The 17760-nt window shown below is 49.5% G+C and overlaps 1 protein-coding gene across 1 annotated transcript; it reads right to left on the bottom strand.

Moving 5' to 3' along the window:
* Positions 1 to 2048: 2048 nt before the first annotated feature.
* Positions 2049 to 14603, bottom strand: Slc22a14 (solute carrier family 22 member 14). The gene is made up of 10 exons (XM_052189475.1): positions 14091 to 14603; positions 13185 to 13288; positions 12823 to 12977; positions 11834 to 12002; positions 7569 to 7689; positions 7230 to 7327; positions 6662 to 6876; positions 5164 to 5272; positions 3442 to 3636; positions 2049 to 2265 (listed from the first exon to the last, which is right to left on the bottom strand). Exons 1-10 carry the CDS (start codon positions 14601 to 14603, stop codon positions 2049 to 2051), a joined length of 1896 nt encoding a protein of 631 aa, XP_052045435.1.
* Positions 14604 to 17760: the final 3157 nt, after the last annotated feature.

The following is a 17760-nucleotide window of genomic DNA, read 5'->3' as shown; positions in this document are numbered from 1 at the left end:
TGGCCTATAGCCAGATTCTGGCTGCCCTGCAGTGGATCACCTGTGTCCCAGTTGGAAGCTAGCCAAAGTTCACACGCAGGGAGTGGGGTGGCCAAGAGCCATGGCCTGCCTGCCCTTGGCTGCCTATTGTGTTTCTGTTTTACTTGAGGACAGCAGGTGTGGAGACTTGATGTATCAGAAGGACTGGGATTCGTGAATTACTCAAAGGTATGGACTGTTGACATAGACTCTAATTCCTGATCCTTGAGGATACAAACATCCTGACTTGCCTACCCTTTGCCTTTGAGATTTCAGCTTATGTGTGGGCTCCTTGGAGAACACCCCACAGAGGGAGAGAGGAAGCGGTGTTGGGGCCTGGCACTGTGGACTTCCCAGTTTACCCACTGAAGACTAGTCCTACTTAGAGGAGTCATATGTCAGCTGACAACGGCAGACTCAACCTGGGAAAGAGTGGGTGCTGAGGACTGTGTTGAGGGTGTCATACCAGTTACTTCTCTAGCCTCCTATCTGTTGCTTTGAATACAAATTTCAATCCAAAGCAACTTGGGGAGGAAAGGCTTTATTTGGTTTATACTTGTAGGTCACAATCCACCATTGAGGAAAGCCGGGGCAGGAACTCCAAGCAGGAACCTGGAGGCAAGGACACTTTGCTGACTCATTCACGGATCAAGTTTTGTTTTTGTTTTTTTTTAATTTATTTTTTCATGTATATGAGTACATTGTAGCTGATTTCAGACACACCAGAAGGGTACATCAGATCCCATTACAGATAGATGGTCGTGAGCCACCATGTGGTTGCTGGGAATTGAACTCGACCTCTAGAAGAGCAGTCAGTGCTCTTAACCGCTGAGCCGTCTCTTCAGTCCCTCAAGCTTTTCTTTACATATCTCAGGGCCTGGGGATGGTGATGCCCATAGTGGACTGGGCCCTCCTGCTTCAATTCATAATCAAGACAAGCTTCACAGACAAACCCTCAAGCCAATCTGATCTAAACAATTCCTCCATGGAGGTTTTCCTCTCAGCTAACCCTAGGTAGGGTCAAGTTGACTAAGTCGGACAGTTGCTTTCCAATCACTGTGACAAAGTACCATGGCAAAAGCAACTTAAGGGAGACAATGTTTATTCCGCCTCATAGTTTGAGGTTGCGGTTTATCATGGTGGAGAGCTTCCATGAAACCCGCCGTCAGGAAGCAGAAAGAGATGGGTCACTGGTCACTGCTTCGCTAATGTTCCTCTTTTCCTGCAGCTCAGGACCCACTTCAAAGAATGGTATTATACACAGCAGACAAGTCTTCCCATCTTAACTAGCCTCACGGATATAATTCCTTGTAGGCATGCCCAAAGACCCATTCTCAGGCAAGTCTCTCTGGCGTCAGGTTGGCAGTTAACACTAAACATCACAGGGACTTTTCCTTGGGGTGGTGGAGCCGTCAAGGAGAGCATCTCTCAGGATAAGGGCCGTCAAGGAGAGCATCTCTCAGGATAAGGAAGGCCTGAGATGTATAATCTTCAAAGCCATGCTTATTTGGGATATCAAGGGGAAGACCAAGGACAGCCCTAGGCAATGAGAGAAGGTCTCATTCATTTCTCACATTCCATCCAAACCCTCATGCATTCTGTCCTTTGTTTGGGCTTGAGCTGATGGCCAGGCTAGAAGGTGTAATTCGTACCCTCGTTCCATTTCTGGACCTCAGAGATATCACCCATCCCACACCCATTCCATCCAGAGAGTTAGTTCTGTCCCTGAGAATTTAGCCAAAGATCCTGAAAAGCCGTGGTTATCTACCCTACCACCAGCCCATACCTATCCAGGCCACAACCTCTAGGTTGTCGTGACACAGCCAACCTTGATCTGGCCATCTCAAGACCAACATGATATTTTATTGGAGTGAATCACAAGTCAGCACCTCCTCCAGAAGGGACTATTTTTGTATCCTGAGGGCTGGCCTTAGAGGAGGCTAGACTCTTCCCACAGGCCAGACTGGGTCTGGAACTTGAGGCTGTGAATCCATGGCCCCATACTCATACTAGATTCCAATCCAAATGCTCTAAGGAGGTTGGTCCTCCGGGAGCTGGACTGGGAACTCCCTGCTGGGTACTTCCAGGGTCATGTTGAGGAGGCTGTCTGCTTCTGGCTTGAAAGGCATGGCATTGAACATGGTATTTTTTGTCACTTCAGAATCAGCCATAACGTCAGACATCGACTCCTCAGCTATCATCACCGTGGGAACATCCTTGTTTCTATCCTTGTGCTCAAAAGAATCTCTGCAAATGGTGACAAAAACCATGAGACATCTTCAATCATGACATCTTCTGAACAAGATGGGGCTCTCTCATGCACCTAGGTGCTAGGTCAAGGGGAAGACTGAGAACAGCCCTCGGCAATGAGAAAAGGTCTCATTCATTTCTCACATTCCATCCAAGCCCTCATGCGTTCTGTCCTTCATTTGGGCTTGAGCTGATGGCCAGACAATAAGGTGTGATTGGTACCCTTGTTCCATCTCTGGACCTCAGGCTCAAGCTGACTACATTCCCCAGCCCCAGCTCGGCCCTTCTCTTCCCTGTAACTTTGGAGTGGGGTTTACCGTCTCTGTCAGCAAGTATCTGTCCCATGCTGAACCTTTTACAATGTGAGTTTAATCTTCTTAAAAACCCTTTGGGAGAATTTATGTCACTTCAGTCTCATCTCTAAACACAATGCCCCAGTCCAGATAGCCATACACAGGGGCTGGGTAGAGAGGATTTATGGGCAAAGAAAGCTGGAGAGAGAGAGAGAGAGAGAGAGAGAGAGAGAGAGAGAGAGAGAGAGAGAGAGAGAACACCTGAGCTAGACCCATGCAAAGTGGCCATAACCTGAAGCTCTGAGGGGGACTGCTTTGACCAGGAGAACCCTCATGTTGCAAGTACTCTAGTCATGAGGATGGACAGTATCTGGTCCTCCCATCATGAGGGTGGACAGTATCTGGTCCTCCTGTCATGAGGGTGGACAGTATCTGGTGGACAGTATCTGGTCCTCCCATCATGAGGGTGGACAGTATCTGGTCCTCCCATCATGAGGGTGGACAGTATCTGATGGACAGTATCTGGTCCTCCCATCATAAGGGTGGACAGTATCTGGTCCTCCCATCATAAGGGTGGACAGTATCTGGTCCTCCCATCATGAGGGTGGACAGTATCTGGTCCTCCCATCATGAGGGTGGACAGTATCTGGTCCTCCTGTCATGAGGGTGGACAGTATCTGGTGGACAGTATCTGGTCCTCCCATCATAAGGGTGGACAGTATCTGGTCCTCCCATCATGAGGGTGGACAGTATCTGGTCCTCCCGTCATGAGGGTGGACAGGATCTGGTCCTCCCGTCATGAGGGTGGACAGGATCTGGTCCTCCGTATCTGACACACTCCCTTCCCAGAGTTCGAGAGCAGGAGGCGCTGCATACCTACCTTGAACTGTACTCTATGCTGTCACGGAGAGGCAGGTTTCCTGTTTCTGGCACCAGGGAGGAGAAACACAAGGCCAAGACGCAACAAAGACAACAGAAGAAGATGGGCAGCTGTGTTTTGGTCTGTTTGAAGATGGCCATAGATGAGATGGCTCCAGCTGCCCAGGCTAGAGACACCATCCCCAGACCTGTAGACCTGAAAATGGGGTCGACAGCTGATTCAGAAGACTTGTTAGGCTCAGAGTCTACACGCAGTGGAACAGGCTTTAAACCACGTACTCTCCTCTTTATCCTCTTTATGTTTCAGAGTGTGACCTGGGAGAACCTAGTTCTCCAACCCAGTTGACTTAAAAGAGGTAGTTATCTCTCCTTTTTGGGTATTGAGGGCAAGAGAATTACTAATCATGCTCTTATACTAATCATCCGTAACAGCATATGCTCATAAGGATGCAGCCCAGGGGTCAGAAAGACAGGGTCGCTCTCACCAGGAGCTCTGTAGGGGAAAAGACACAACCTCAAGTCAACCCGCCTACATTCCAGGCATTTGGTGTGGGCTGGTTAGTTTTGTCTGCTCAATACAGCTAAAGTCATTTGGGAAGAGAGAACTCCAATTGAGAAGATGCCCCCATCAGATTGGCCTGTGGGCAAGTTTTGGGGCATCTCCTTGATTGAGGATTGACATGGGAGGACCTAGCTCACCGAACAGCACATGGGAAGGCGCTTCAGGGGTGTATGAGAAAGCAAACTGAAAAACTTATGAGGAACAAGTCAGCAAGCAGCATTCCACCATGGCTTTTGATTCAGTCCCTGCCCTCGGGTTCCTATCCTGACTCCCCTTCACAGAGGCAAGCTGGAAGATGAAATGAACCCTTTCCTCCCCAGGTTGCTTCAGGTCATGATGTCTATCACAACAATAGAAAGCAAACTAGGAGATGTGACAGGGCAGAGACTGGAGTCAGATCCCACGTGAAGGTCATTATTCTCTGTCAACCTGACAGAACTAGAATCACCTGGGAGACCGGCCTCTGAGCATGGTCGGTCAGGCTAAAGAGACAGCAAGACGGTGATACTACTGCTGGTGGCACCGTTCTCTTGGCTGGGGCCCTGGACTGTGCAAGCAGAAAGCAATGCTTCCTGACTGTGGTGTGATGTGGTCAGCTGCTGCAAGCTCCTTCTGCCTTGACCTCCCACCATAATGATCTGATCCTTTTTGTGGTGAGTCAAAATAAGCTTTTTTTCCCCTTAAGCTGCTTTTGTCGTGGTGTTTTATCACAGCGATGGAAAGAAGAAACCAAGATGTCTCTTAGCTCAAACTCCAGCCTGGCTGCTTGCTGTGTATGACTTGGACCGTGGGGATTTCATGTCTTTGGTTTTGACAGCTGAAAGATCGTCAGCAGTAACATCTGGTTTGGTTTGGTCTGGTCTGGTCTGGTCTAGTCTAGTCTGGTCTGGTCTGGTCTGGTCTGGTCTGGTCTAGTTTGGTTTGGTCTGGTCTGGTCTGGTCTGGTTTGGTTTGGTCTGGTCTGGTCTGGTCTGGTCTGGTCTGGTCTGGTTTGGTTCTTTTGAGAGCTGGACGGAGCAATCCATGCAAACCATGCTTAACACAGCGATCGTTTCCTGATGCCCAATTAGGAAATGATCGGTGATGCTCAGCCTCATCTGCTACATCAGTCTTGTCACTGTCCCATCCCCCTATGCCACCTCAACCCACCAGACTCCATACCTGAGGACGGTGGGGAGGAGCTCAGCCGTGTAGATAAAGAAGATAGAGACAGTGCCAGCCATGCTGAACTCTGCAAGCACGAGCATCAAGATTACTGTCGACTTCAGCTCTAAAGGAAGACAGCACAGCACTAAGTCCTGGGCCACCCCACCTTTAGTGCCCTACAGCCCTCTCTCAGCCCCTTACCAGGGGCAGCTGATGGCCCACCCCTATACTTGGTCACCTGGCCAGCAGACTCAGACATTCAACCAGAGGAGAGTTTATCTGCATAGTCCCAGCCAGTCCTACAATAGGAGAGTTGGACAGGGGTTGGGGGAGACCTTGGGACAGACCTTGGGACAGACTTTGGGGCAGGCCTTGGGGCAGACAAAACACAAGTTTGGCTTTGTTTGTTTGTTTGGTTGGTTTCTTGAGACAGGGTTTCTCTGTGTAGCCCTGGCTGTCCTGGAACTCACTCTGTAGACCAGGCTGGCCTCGAACTCAGAAATCCACCTGCCTACACAAGTTTTTAAAGATAGGGTATCTCATTGAACCTGGAATTGGCTGACTCAGTGAGACTGACTGGGTAGCAAACCAAAGAGAGTCTTCTTTCTCTCAGAGACTCAGAATATACCATGTGCTCTCCTGCTGAGATTTTTACATGAGTGCAGGATATCCAAAGCCAGGTTTTTCATGCCTATGTAGCTAACCTTCACCAGCTGAGTGGCTATGTCCCCTGCCCTCAGACCTTTCCTCTCCAGAATCCTCTCCCTAGTTTCTCGGCCACACCTGTAAACATGTCGGCTTGATCGGAGCTCTACTTAACTAGAGCAATAATGTCAATCGTGATAAACAACATCGTGCTGTAAAAGCCTGAAAATGTTTCTTCGTTTTGTCGTTGCCAATCACTATCTGCTAGCAGCTGGGAAGTTGCTGAGAGATACTTCAGGAGCGAGAAGGGGCTCCCGAGGGAGGACGTACACAGAGCCCCCCTCCCCCGACACTGACCGCAGCTCCGAGCGCCCCAGCCCTACAGACGGACCCATGTTTGTTGCCCAGAGATCTTTGAGACATTGGAAACAACGCTGAGTACCAGGATCCAGGCAGCCGGCCCCTGGGAAGGCCTCTGAGTAAGATGACTGCCATGGATCCAGGTCACCACTAGACCATCTTCAATGAGTAGATAGCAGTGGGTACTTGCCAATCAAAGGCTCCAGATGAGAGGCGAGGCTTGGGGGAGTGGCTAAGGAACATTACTGCCACTGTCTACTCTCCTTTACCCACTAGGTCTGCTTCCGGAGTGGGTTGCAATGGGGTCACAGAGGATGCCTGCCCTCCTACTCAGGGTTAACTCTCTTTTAATAGCATGAGTTCCTCTCGCGGGTCTTGGGGGCTGGGGCTTCCTCAAGGAGGACAGAGGAACAATCCTTCATGCTTAGCTGGGCTGGCCAAGGCAAGAGACACTAAGAGAACTGTGGAGAAGCGAGGGGTATGGGGCTGCCTTCTTGTCACGCTGTACCTTCAGGGAGGAAAAGGAGAAACAGGCACGTGAAGGTGACTAGGAAGAGAGTCAGGTTTAAGGACCACTTCCTCCCTAAATACTCCAGGAGAATGACACAGCACAGCCGGGCCGGCACCGCCAGGATGCTTGGGATCACTTGGACGAAGTAGATGTCCAGCCCGAAGTCTTTCATCTTGAGGCTCAGTGTAAAACTGATGTAACTGACGGTAAACCTGGGGGCGGGGCGGGGGGGGGGTGGAAAGAACAAGGGAGAGAGAAAGGAGGAGGATGGAGAGAAGGAACGAAGGATAGAGACAGGGAGAGAGACGGGAGAAAGGAAGGAGGGGAGGGAAGAGAAAGCAAGGAGGAGGGAGGAAGGGAGGGAATAGGAAGGGAGGGAGAGAGGAAAGAGGGAGGGACGGAGGGAAGAGGGAGGGAGGAAGGATTGAGTATCAGGAATAAGGACAGGACAGGATGGGGGGAGAGGTGGGGTGGGGGGAGAGGTGAAGGAACGGCCCAGAGACTGGAAGATGTGACCTAGCCCTGACCAACCTCTCTGAGTTTCCCACCAGCTCCAGACACTCACCACACACAGCCCATGGCCAAGACCACCTTGAAGAGGTGCTGATTGGTATAGAAGTCCAGGATGGAGGCCTTTGTCACTTTCTTTCCTGGAATCTGTAGCTATAGGACGATAAGACCAGCCGGAGGGGGTGGAGACTCCTGCTTGCTACCTGCCCATGTGCACAGGGCAAGGCCTGCCCCTCCTCTCTCCCCCCAGTGCCAGCCACTCTTTGGCCTTGCCCAAGAGCGGCTTAGTTTGTCCGCATTCTGAAGCAGTAGACTAAGGTCCCACTGCCCTGATGGTGGAAGAGGTGTCCACAGTCCCCGGCCCGGGCCTGGTTCCTGGCTTGAAGCCTTTTACCTCATTAAGTAGGTTTAAAGGGATGGTCTTCTTGTTCACCTCAGCTGCATAGCACAGCACCTTCTTGGCTTCCTCCACCTTTCCTCTCACTATCAGCCACCGCGGGGACTCTCGGAGAAGCCTGTGTGACCCCCACCTCTGTCACCTCAGAGTTCTAGGATGCCCCAAAGACCAGTGGCTCTCCAGCTGAGATGCCACCGGTATCAACCAAGGAACCTCGAGGGCCACCACCACCTCAAGATACCTTCTGCTCCTACACGGCAGCCAGCCCTTCTTCCCTGACCCACCCCAGCCCAGCCCAGCCCCAGTGCTGCTCAGAGGCAGTGCTCAGCCATTCGATCCCTATGCCCTGTGGTCTCTTTAACTGCCCCAATCACCGCTAAGCTCTTCCTTGCTAGCTCAAAGGCGTCATCCTTCATGCCCACTCTCTGAGACCAATAGTTGAGCTGCTTCCTTCAGGCATGACATGACCATCGCTGCCGCGAAGCAGAACGACTGTGGCGACTAGAGCAAGCATTCCCTGGCCCGTGCCAGGTTGTAGCAACTAAGTAGAGCAGCTAACTCTGCAGGTGGTAATGCGGTGATGAGGCTGATTCAAGTCCAGTGGCCACGCCCTCTACCTACAGGGTCCAGTAGCCACGCCCTCTAGCCAGCCCGTTGCTATATAGGAGCGGGATCTGAGCAAGACTGGAGTATATGGAGGATTAAAAACAACCTAAGGGGTGGGGTGCTCGGTGCAGTGCCCGCCTGTGTGCACGGAAAGAACATGACCTCGTGTATCTGCTAGACGGGACTTGATGAATCTTTCTGTGTTCTCCTGGCCTTTGCGTTATTGGGGGTGAGTAAATGTGTCTTTTACATCTCTCTAGGAAAAGTATATAATAATTGGTACTTGTGCAACGGGGACTTGACAAGCAAGCTAAGACAAGAAGTGGGCAATATGGGATGTACGTGTGAACCCAGCATTTGGAAGAATTGTTGCAAAGTTGAGGCCAGTCTGGACTCCAAAAGAGCAGAAGGCCAGCCATGACTACAAAGCAAGACTCGGGTTTTGTTTTTGTTTTTAAAAAAGATATATTATGTGAGAAAAAATAAATTTTTAATAAAAAAAGAAATAAAAACAGTAGAGGGCTATAGAGATGGTTCAGTGATTAAATGTGCATACTGTTTTTACAGAAGACTCAGGTTCAGTTTCCAACACCCACAACAGGTGGCTCATAATCACCTGTAACTCCAGCTTCAGGGGATCTGACATCTTCTGTCTCCTTCAGATATCTGTACAAATGTGCACACATCCACACACTAATACACATGTACATACTACATATATATACACATACATACATATACACATATACACATACACATATTCATATACATACATATACATGCATACATACATACATACATAAATATATACATATATGTACATACATACACATATATGAGTACACTCATACACAGCAGCATACATACACAGGTACACCTATGCACATATGCCCATATACACATATATGCATATGCGCATATACATATATACATACGCCTATGCATATACATATATATGTTTTTACAAAAAGTAGCAAAGATGACCAGGAGTAAAACATTCTAGGACGAAATCCTGAGACGGCCATCTTGCTCCATGTGGCATGGGCCGGCATCCTTCTTTGATGAGTGTGGTCTACCAAATGTACACAGAGGTGTCTCCCAAGAGGCTAGTGGACTAGAAAGCTGTAAACCATGCAGGTAGCACATAGGCAAGAGAGTTGTCAGCACACTGAAGGCGATCGCATGCCTAAAGGGAACTTGCCTATAACAAATGGAGAAGTGACCAGGGGCAGATGTGTGTGTCCCCTGTAACAGACCACAATCTGGCAAGGAAGTCAAACAAGAGGAAAGACAGATGGAAATGCTGACTTTCATTTTGTTCTTGTGGTTTTTGTTGTTGTTGTTGTTTTGTTTCTTTATGTCTTGAGGTACCAAAAGGGAACAAATTATATTGTTACTGAGAAGCCCCTCCTGGGAATTCAAAGTCTTGAAATTCAAGGGAAGGATTGTACTGTGAGGACAGAGAGCACAAGGCAGACATGACTGAAGACAGCTCTGTAAGAAAGCTCCACTCTTGAATACAGAGAGGTGGGTCACTGCTCTGTGCAGGGAGGTCTCTGGGGCCTCATAGACCATACAGGCACTTAGCACTGCGATATGCATACCCAGAGAGGATGGTTAATGCCCAACCCTGAAGCCACCACATGTTCTGGTGGCAGGAAACAAATCAAGCTAAATCTGAGCTGTAAGGCTCTCCTCACTGGTGAGTGACCGTAGTTGTCGAAGGCCTCATACAGGCCACTGTGAGAGAATTGTCATCACCTACAGTCTTGCTCACTTCTGGGCCCTAGGAATCAGCATGGCCGCTGGTATAACAGTGGCACAGTGGTCACAGGGGCCACCAACTACCTCCGGCTTGGACTTAATGCTCACTTCACAGGACAGAAGCCATGTTTGGTACAGTAATTAGACAAAAACTTATTGTTCAGGAAGTCATAGCTCCCAGTAGGGAAGTTATACTGTTTCACTGAGCCAATACGACATGCCTGTCAATTTGTCCTGCAGGCATTTTTTTGTGTATCTGACCACACTGCAGCTGGATACCGCAGTTGAAGGGAAAAATTCTTTTTACATTAGATGGTGGTTACTGCAGACACTCATAAGCAATCAAACTGCTGAGAAGGTGTTTGCGACAGCCCATACTGTTGCTGCAGCATACGTGGGCCAATGCTCAGGTCTAAGTGAAGGAAAATATACATACAACAGCTTCTCTGTGCTCCAGTGAGTTCAGCCCACTGGAGACGGCATCGACTCTAAGCATGCACAACAGCCAGGAGAAAGGCCAAAAGCTTAGCGAGGAATTCTGGGAAAGGAACCGGAGGCTGAAGGGTGAGAAACTGGGGGCTTGTCAGCACAAACCTCCTGGTCTACTATATTAGTAACACTCGTGCAGAGGTCGTGTGTGAGGGTATGTATATACATGTTCGTGTGTGTACAGGTGTGTGTGTGTACATGTGTGCGCAAGCATGTGAAAGCAAGAGGTCAGCCTTGGGTGGTGTTCCTCAGGAACCAGCCAGCTCATTTTTTAAAATGGGTTCTCTCAGTGGGAGCCAGGACTAACCAATGTGCTAGATTGGCTGATGAGCAAGCCCCGGGGTCTTCCCTTCTCTGTCTCCCCATTGCTGGGATTAAAAGCATGTCGTCCACATTTGGCTTCTACATGAATGCCAGGCACCAAAAGTAGGTCCTCACGCTTGCATGCCAGGCAATCCGCCCACTGGATCTATCTCCCCGGCCGGCCCTATGTAAATAGCATTTTAAAAAATCCCTCAAAGCCAAGTCTTCCAGATGCATGGCAGAGGCATGCCACCCACACTCACTGGCGTCTAGAGGGCTGTCAAGGCTGGTCCCTAGCTTCTGCAGCATCGGGAAGGTCCCAAGCCACGTACATGCCCTGTGCTGTAACTCATTACCTCACCCCTTGTACTCAGCCTGTGCATGGTACAGGCGTTACCATCGACCAGGGCTCTGAGGCCAGGCAGGCTGGGATAGAAATCCCAGGTCCCGGCCTGCCACCCATGCTTCTTATGTACATGATTTCCACCCTCCGGAGCTCCCATTCTTCTTCCCAATGCCCACCAGAGTTGTAAAAACAAAATGGAGCCTGTGGAGATATTGAGTTCATTCTTTCCCTCATGCCTTCCTCTCAGCCCTGACTCGTCTTCTCTCCTCAGACACAGTGAGCACATGGCTGTCCCCTCCTCCCTGTTCCTCCCAGCTTAGCTACTCGAGCTGAGCCTTCACAGCCCCCCGTCCCCACACTGCTGCACTATGACTCACTACATTTAAAACAGCAAATCCCTTGAACATGCCTCAGCCGACCACGAAAGGCCCTTTCTCTCTTCCCCCAAAAGGGTCTCACCCCCTGGGGTACTCCATCCACCCAGCTTCAGTTCATGGATCCTGGTTCTGGTTCTCTGGCAGTGATGTCACCTCAACAAGGTGACCAAGGCCATCCTAGAATTTTCCGTCTTACCTCATCAGACCTGATCGCTGCCTGTCTTTGGATCTTTGCTAACTACTGTTCTGTCCACCTCTGACATCTCTTTCGTGTACTTCTCTGAGGGCCTCTGGCTCTCCCCCCATCACAGACTTCCACGGCGCCCTCCATTTCCCCTGAGGCCCACCCCGTGGGTGCCCTGAAATGGACTGCTCACCAGAAATTGCAGATAAGTGGAAACATTGGCATGCCGCCCAGCAGGAACAAGAGCCTCCAGTGGACGACCTTGTAGGCAAGGCCCGTGAGGAAGATGACTCCTACGGTGAGGAAGCAGTGCTGGAGGATGACAGCTTGGGCTCGATGCTCGCCTACCAGCCACTCCATGACTGTGCGGAGAACATGAGGACAAAGGTGTGGTCAGGTCCCAGTCCCCAGGCTGGCCTTCCGTACAGCCTGCCCTCGACAGCTCAGGGTAGACAAAGATTCTTCTGCCCGTTCCAGATCTTTAGATACCCGTCAGAGCCAGATTGTCCCTGTGTCCCCTGGGTCACATCCTACCCGTTGATGCACCTCCTCAGATCCCATTCACCATTTTTTCCTACCCTCGTCCACTCCCTCTAAAGTCTAAGAAGTGCCTCTCATAAGAGCAGGGCCCCAACGTGCACTAAGCCAAGGAACCACTTGTCTTGGAGTGTATCAATGCTTTGCTCTCTGTGGTTCTGTGGAAGGTCACTTTGGCTGTGCTCTGGTAGGTTCTCATGAGAAGAGGTGTCAGGAAGCCCCAAGAAAATGAGGGGTTACAGCCATTTGGTTCTAGGCCTGGATATACGTGCTCTTGAGGTGTTAGCATCACATAGACCTGAGGAGAAACCCCAGCTCTCTTTGCTCTGTGGCCCTGAACTATCTGGCTAAACTTTCTGAGGCTCAGGATGAAATAACCAAAGCACATCTAGGGCTCAGGGTGCAGGGTCACAGAAGGAGCACGAAGGGATTACACAGGCCACAGGAGACTGCTGTGGAGGATGAGGGTTGGGAACACTCCCTTCTGACTCCCTCACACCTTCCCTGCTGAGCTTTGTGGCCTGTGGCCTGTGGCCTGTGGCCTCCCGCCTCCCTTAGGTTCCTGTTAGGCTGTCCCTCCCAGGTAGATCTGCCTCCTGCTCCCTCTTGAACTGTATCCGTTTCCATCCCACCGTGCCCCGTCACCTAAAGATACGCTGCAGATGGCATAGCCCACGGAGGCCTGGGCCACGAAAAAGCGGAAGAACATATACTGATAAAAGCTGTTCACAAAGGCTGTTCCGAAGCCAAAGATGAGGAACCCCAGCAGCGACAGCAGGATGACTGGATAGCGGCCCACCCTGCAGGAGGGGAGGAGAAGACGCCACCAAGCCACACCTCCCTAGCCAGACAGGCTACAGGGCTGTGTGGCTATTCACCTGGGCCAGCCTCTGTGTCACCCCAGGGCTTTGGAGTATCCCTTCGTTTTCCTCCCCGAGTCTGAGGCTCTGAATGCCTGAGGGGGAGGCAGAGTGTCCCAGGTTCAGAGGGAGCTCCAGGAGACTCACTTGTCACTTAAGAATCCGAAGAGAAGAGACCCTGTCAAGACGCCTGACATGAACACAGTCTGCCCGTTTTCCTTGTGTGGTTCGTTGCCACATACCAGGTCAAACTGCGGGTTAGACAAGGGCACTGATCACGGCCTCCACACAGACCTAGCTGTGACCCTTTAACACAGTTCCTCATGTGGCGGTGACCCCCAAACATAATACTATTTTGCTGCTACTTCCTGCTATTAGGAATTTTAATGTGATAGCTGATGTGCAACCCCTGTGAAAGGGTCGTGACCCACAGGTTGAGAGCCTCTGCCTTAGGCAGTTGGCACCCAGAGAATGGTCATTTTAAGCCTCACTCTGCTACCCCAGGACCCTGTCCAACACCTGGTAGACCCTGTAGCAACACGGAGAGAGGAAGCAGAGGAGTGGTGCAGACAGGATCCTGACTGAGCACTTGCTACGCACAGGCACACACATTACCTGCTGTCCCCGCTTCCTGCAGAGAGATCCGCTGAAAAGGGCCCAGGCCTCACCTCAGGGTAAGAAGCCCTGTGAGAATGCCTGGTACAAGTTTTTGATTTTCCATCCCTAGCTTCTATGCATTCTGCTTGGCTGCCTCCTGACCTATCTTCTGTGCCCCGTGCCTCTGCTGCCTCAATCCAAGGACTGCTAGGTACCAGACAGGATACAGATGAAGAGAACAAAGCCCACACACGGCCATTTGTGCCACCATCCCTAGGCCCTCAGCTTAAGGGTTTTCCCTTGACCAGAAGCCAAGAGTCATAGCAGTTCTCTGTCCTGAGAACAAATCCTCTGGACAGGTGACAAGCCTGGCTCTGCTAGCTTCCTGTGCTCAGACCAAGCACCAGCACATCTCTCGGGTGGCTATAGTCAGGACAATATGAAAGAAAACCATACCTCGTTGACCAGAGAGCGCGTGCGAGCAAAAGGATAGATCCACCCGAATTTGCACGTTTCTGTATAGTTGAGGCCAAAATGGATGATAGAGTCTAGATCCCACGGCACGGGGATATACATGAGGCATGTCAGGTAACTGCCGTTGGATGCTCGGGGCAGGGTCAGGTTCAGCTGTTCATCCTCCGTGAGATTGGGGCCCACTTCCAGGATCCAGCTGGTGTTACAATAGGGCCTCTGAGCTGTGAGCAGGAAGTGATGAGAGAACATGAAGAAGGTTGACAGGATGCTGGGGATGAAGGTGAGGGCCACCAGCCTCCACTGGAATGTGCCAAACTCCCCAATGGCACCCAGGACACTGGCAAACTTATCATCCTTCCTGGCATCTATGGCCTTCAGTTTGCGTAGCAACATCTCCAAGGACCAGTTATGGGAGGGAAAGGAAATCTCATGCCGGTGTGTGTCCCTGGAATTCTGGGATCTGATCGTTGTCTTGGAGGTCTGTTCTTCCCTCATCTGTTCAAAGAAAGGATGCAGGTCAGTCCCTGTCACTGCTTCCCCCCTTCACTGGGTCCTAGCATGGAAGTCAGTGGACAGAAGAGACCCTCTGCCTTGGGTCAATGTGGACTTCATGGTCCCTCCTTTCCTTTTCCTTCTTGGTCCCTCTTAGTTTGCATAAACCATTCCTCCTGGCTCAACCCCCTTATTTTGGGTGCATTGGACACTTGGAATGTTTTAGAGAATGTTTTCCTCACGAATGTCGGGAGCTCTCTGATAGCTTCCTCGAAACAAACTGTTCACACATTTGAGGCATCGCTGGAATTTCAAAGCTGGCAGAAGACTCAAAGGACTTCCCCCTCCTTCAAGTAAGCCAACAAGTAGTGATGTAAGATAAACATTGAGTCAGGAATGAAGGCCCAGGACCAAAGGCAGAGGCTTAGAGCCTTAGTCATAAAGCTCAGAAGCCAGGGCTGGAATGTAGAACACTGAAGGAGACATAGTAACCGGATGCAAAGTGGGGCAATGGTTGGGGGGCTGTCAGCAGTATCTAGGGCGTACCTTGGCAGCAGGAAGGAGCAGACACAGCCCAATACTGTCTTGTGAGCCAAAACCCTTTAGCAGTGCTAAAGAGGCCATGGGTTGGGGACTCTTTGGCTACCTTCTCTGTGCAGACCTTCTGCAAGCGAGCCTGAGAGATTCTCAAGGCCCAGTGGCAAACCCAGAATGTGGTCTGTGAAGGCGGGCACTATGAGTGCCAGAAAACTCACAGTGGTGAGCTTCCCAGCATAAGAAGGGTTAAAAGGTTGTCCGAACTAAAAGTATGCAGAGGGACATTAAGCAGAGGGATTCAGTGTGGGGAGTTAGCGAGCTGGAATGTGGAGCTGAGAGCCGGAAAGGTGCAAAGACCTGGTAGGTGGAAGGCTAGCCCAGGTCTAAACGGAAACTCACAAGAGAAATGGAAGAGAACAAAATAACAATGTACATATTAGTATATAGAAGCAGCATATTTTCTTAAACTCCAAAACCATAAATCAAAACATCCAAGAAACTCAGCCCTTCTCTCAAACACAATTGGGAGGAGCCTGTGGCTAGACACCCTACAATGAAGCCTTGGGCCCCAGGGGATGGAGGGTGCTAGAGAGGCAAAGGAACAGCCTCCAAGTCTCCACAGAGACTACAGAAGAGTGAAGTGCCCAGCCAGCCTGGAGTGATGCGGGGCCGAAGCGAGTAGAGTAGAGATTGGTCCAACCAACTGGGAACCAAGAGCACATCAAAGTGAGAGGAACTTACAAAAGAGCACAGGGAGGCAGCCTGAGGTGCAGACACAGGTGACCAAAATGGCGAGCCTGTACAAAACTTTCAGACATTGACTGTTTTAAGTAACAAGGGGACTGTCAAAAGATGAGGTCTAGAGGAAGATAGCGGAGGGGGTGGAGACAGGGCTCAATACTCTGGAGTTCAGTTCCCAGCACCCATATCAGGTGGCTCACAGTCATCTGGAATTCTAGCTCCAATGACCTCTTCTGTCCTCTGAGGGTAGTGTGTACAAGTGTGTGTGCATGTGAGTGGGTGTGTGTGTAAGTCGGAAGGGAAAAAGACATATTTTTCAGAGCTTTCTGTGCTTGAGAAAGTATTCAGGACAAGAGATGGAGACTTTGCAGCTACTCTTACATAACATAGACTTCATATTCAAGTCAGTAGACTGAAAACTATAAACCAGAGGAAAATAATTTTAATTCAGAAAAAGTCAAGGGAAGAAGAAACAAAGTGGATTCAGTAACCAAGACTGGAAAAATGAGTGTAAATTGTTACAAGTTTAAAATTGTGCAGTTTCTGGGGACTGTGGCTCCTTCCAGAGCTGGGTGCAGCTGATGCAATGGTATCGGCAGGCTCAGGTACTGGAAGGTTGTAGACTGGCCCCTAGTTCTAGCTGTTCTCTGCTGCTGGTCCATGACCTGTAATCTGTAGGTGCCATATGTTCCTGCTGCTATGAATTCCATTAGGACTTTCCCACCACAGGGGACTAGGACTAGGGTCTCCAACCCCGAGACAAAAGAAACCTTTCTTCCTCCAAGTTGTTTCTGTCAGCTACTTGCTCACAGTAACTCAGGAGACCTGCTTCTCTGTCTGTCTGTCTGTCTGTCTGTCTATCTATTATCTATCATCTCTCTATTATATATATAATAGATTATATATATATATATATGTATATCATCTATCATCTACCTATCATCTCTCTATCATCTATTTATTATCTATCACCTATCTATCATCTATCCATCATATATCTATATTTATTTACCATCTATCAATCATCAATCAATTTACCTATCATCTATCTATGTTATCTGTCTACCTTCATCTATAATTTATATCTCATTTGTCTATTCTGTCTATATATGCACAACAGAATATTATTCAGACATTAGAAACCAACATTTTGTCACTTACAAAAACATGGATAGAAGAGATGGGCACTCTACCGAGTGAAAAAAGTTAGATGCACATGGACAAATAGCTTGTGCTCTCGTGTGTGTGTGTGTGTGTGTGTGTGTGTGTGTAAGACAACACTGATTTCAAAGAAATAAAGAATCAATCAGGGGCTACCAGAGCCCTGGAGGGGCACAGGCAAGAGTGGGGGGATGATAGTTAATAGGGATAGAAGGTGGGGCTGGAGAGATGGCTCAATGAGTAAGAGCATTGACTGTTCTTCCAAAGGTTATGAGTTCAAATCCCAGCATCCACATGGTGGCTCACAACCATCCATAAAGAGATCTGATGCCCTCTTCTGGTGTCTGAAGACAGCTACAGTGTACTTACATATAATAAATAAATCTTTTTTAAAAAATAGGGATAGAAGGGACAACTAAACAGTAAAATAGTATGGGCTAGTGCTCCATCGTACATCAGAGTAACTACGGTGGACAACAATTAGATATTTCAAAGTAGCCAATAGCATTTTGAACGTTTGAACACCTTTAACCCCAGCACTTGGGAAGCAGAGGCAGGCATATTTCCCAATGCTAGAGGCAGCATAGTTCCCAATGCTAGAAATGGTGTATATCTGAGCTAGTGGATATGCTACTGGCTGACCTGATCTTACCTGTTGCATATGTGCGTTAAAGTGCTATACTTATTCTATAAAGTGTGTATTAATTAGTGTGTATTAATT

Source organism: Apodemus sylvaticus, chromosome 7, assembly GCF_947179515.1.
Source record: "Apodemus sylvaticus chromosome 7, mApoSyl1.1, whole genome shotgun sequence".
Taxonomy (NCBI): Eukaryota; Metazoa; Chordata; class Mammalia; order Rodentia; family Muridae; genus Apodemus; species Apodemus sylvaticus.
Note: the sequence above shows the minus strand (reverse complement) of the source record. Positions and strands in the feature narration are given on the sequence as shown.

What these genes read in the sequence shown, in the direction of transcription:
- Slc22a14 (XM_052189475.1), bottom strand. Translation starts at nt 14,603, where the DNA reads ATGAGGGAAGAACAGACCTCCAAGACAACGATCAGATCCCAGAATTCC. An exon ending in CTTTAAACCTACTTAATGAG is followed by an intron (nt 7,328 to 7,568) that starts GTAAAAGGCTTC and finishes ATCGTCCTATAG; the next exon opens with CTACAGATTCCAGGAAAGAA. An exon ending in AGCATAGAGTACAGTTCAAG is followed by an intron (nt 2,266 to 3,441) that starts GTAGGTATGCAG and finishes CACCATTTGCAG; the next exon opens with AGATTCTTTTGAGCACAAGG.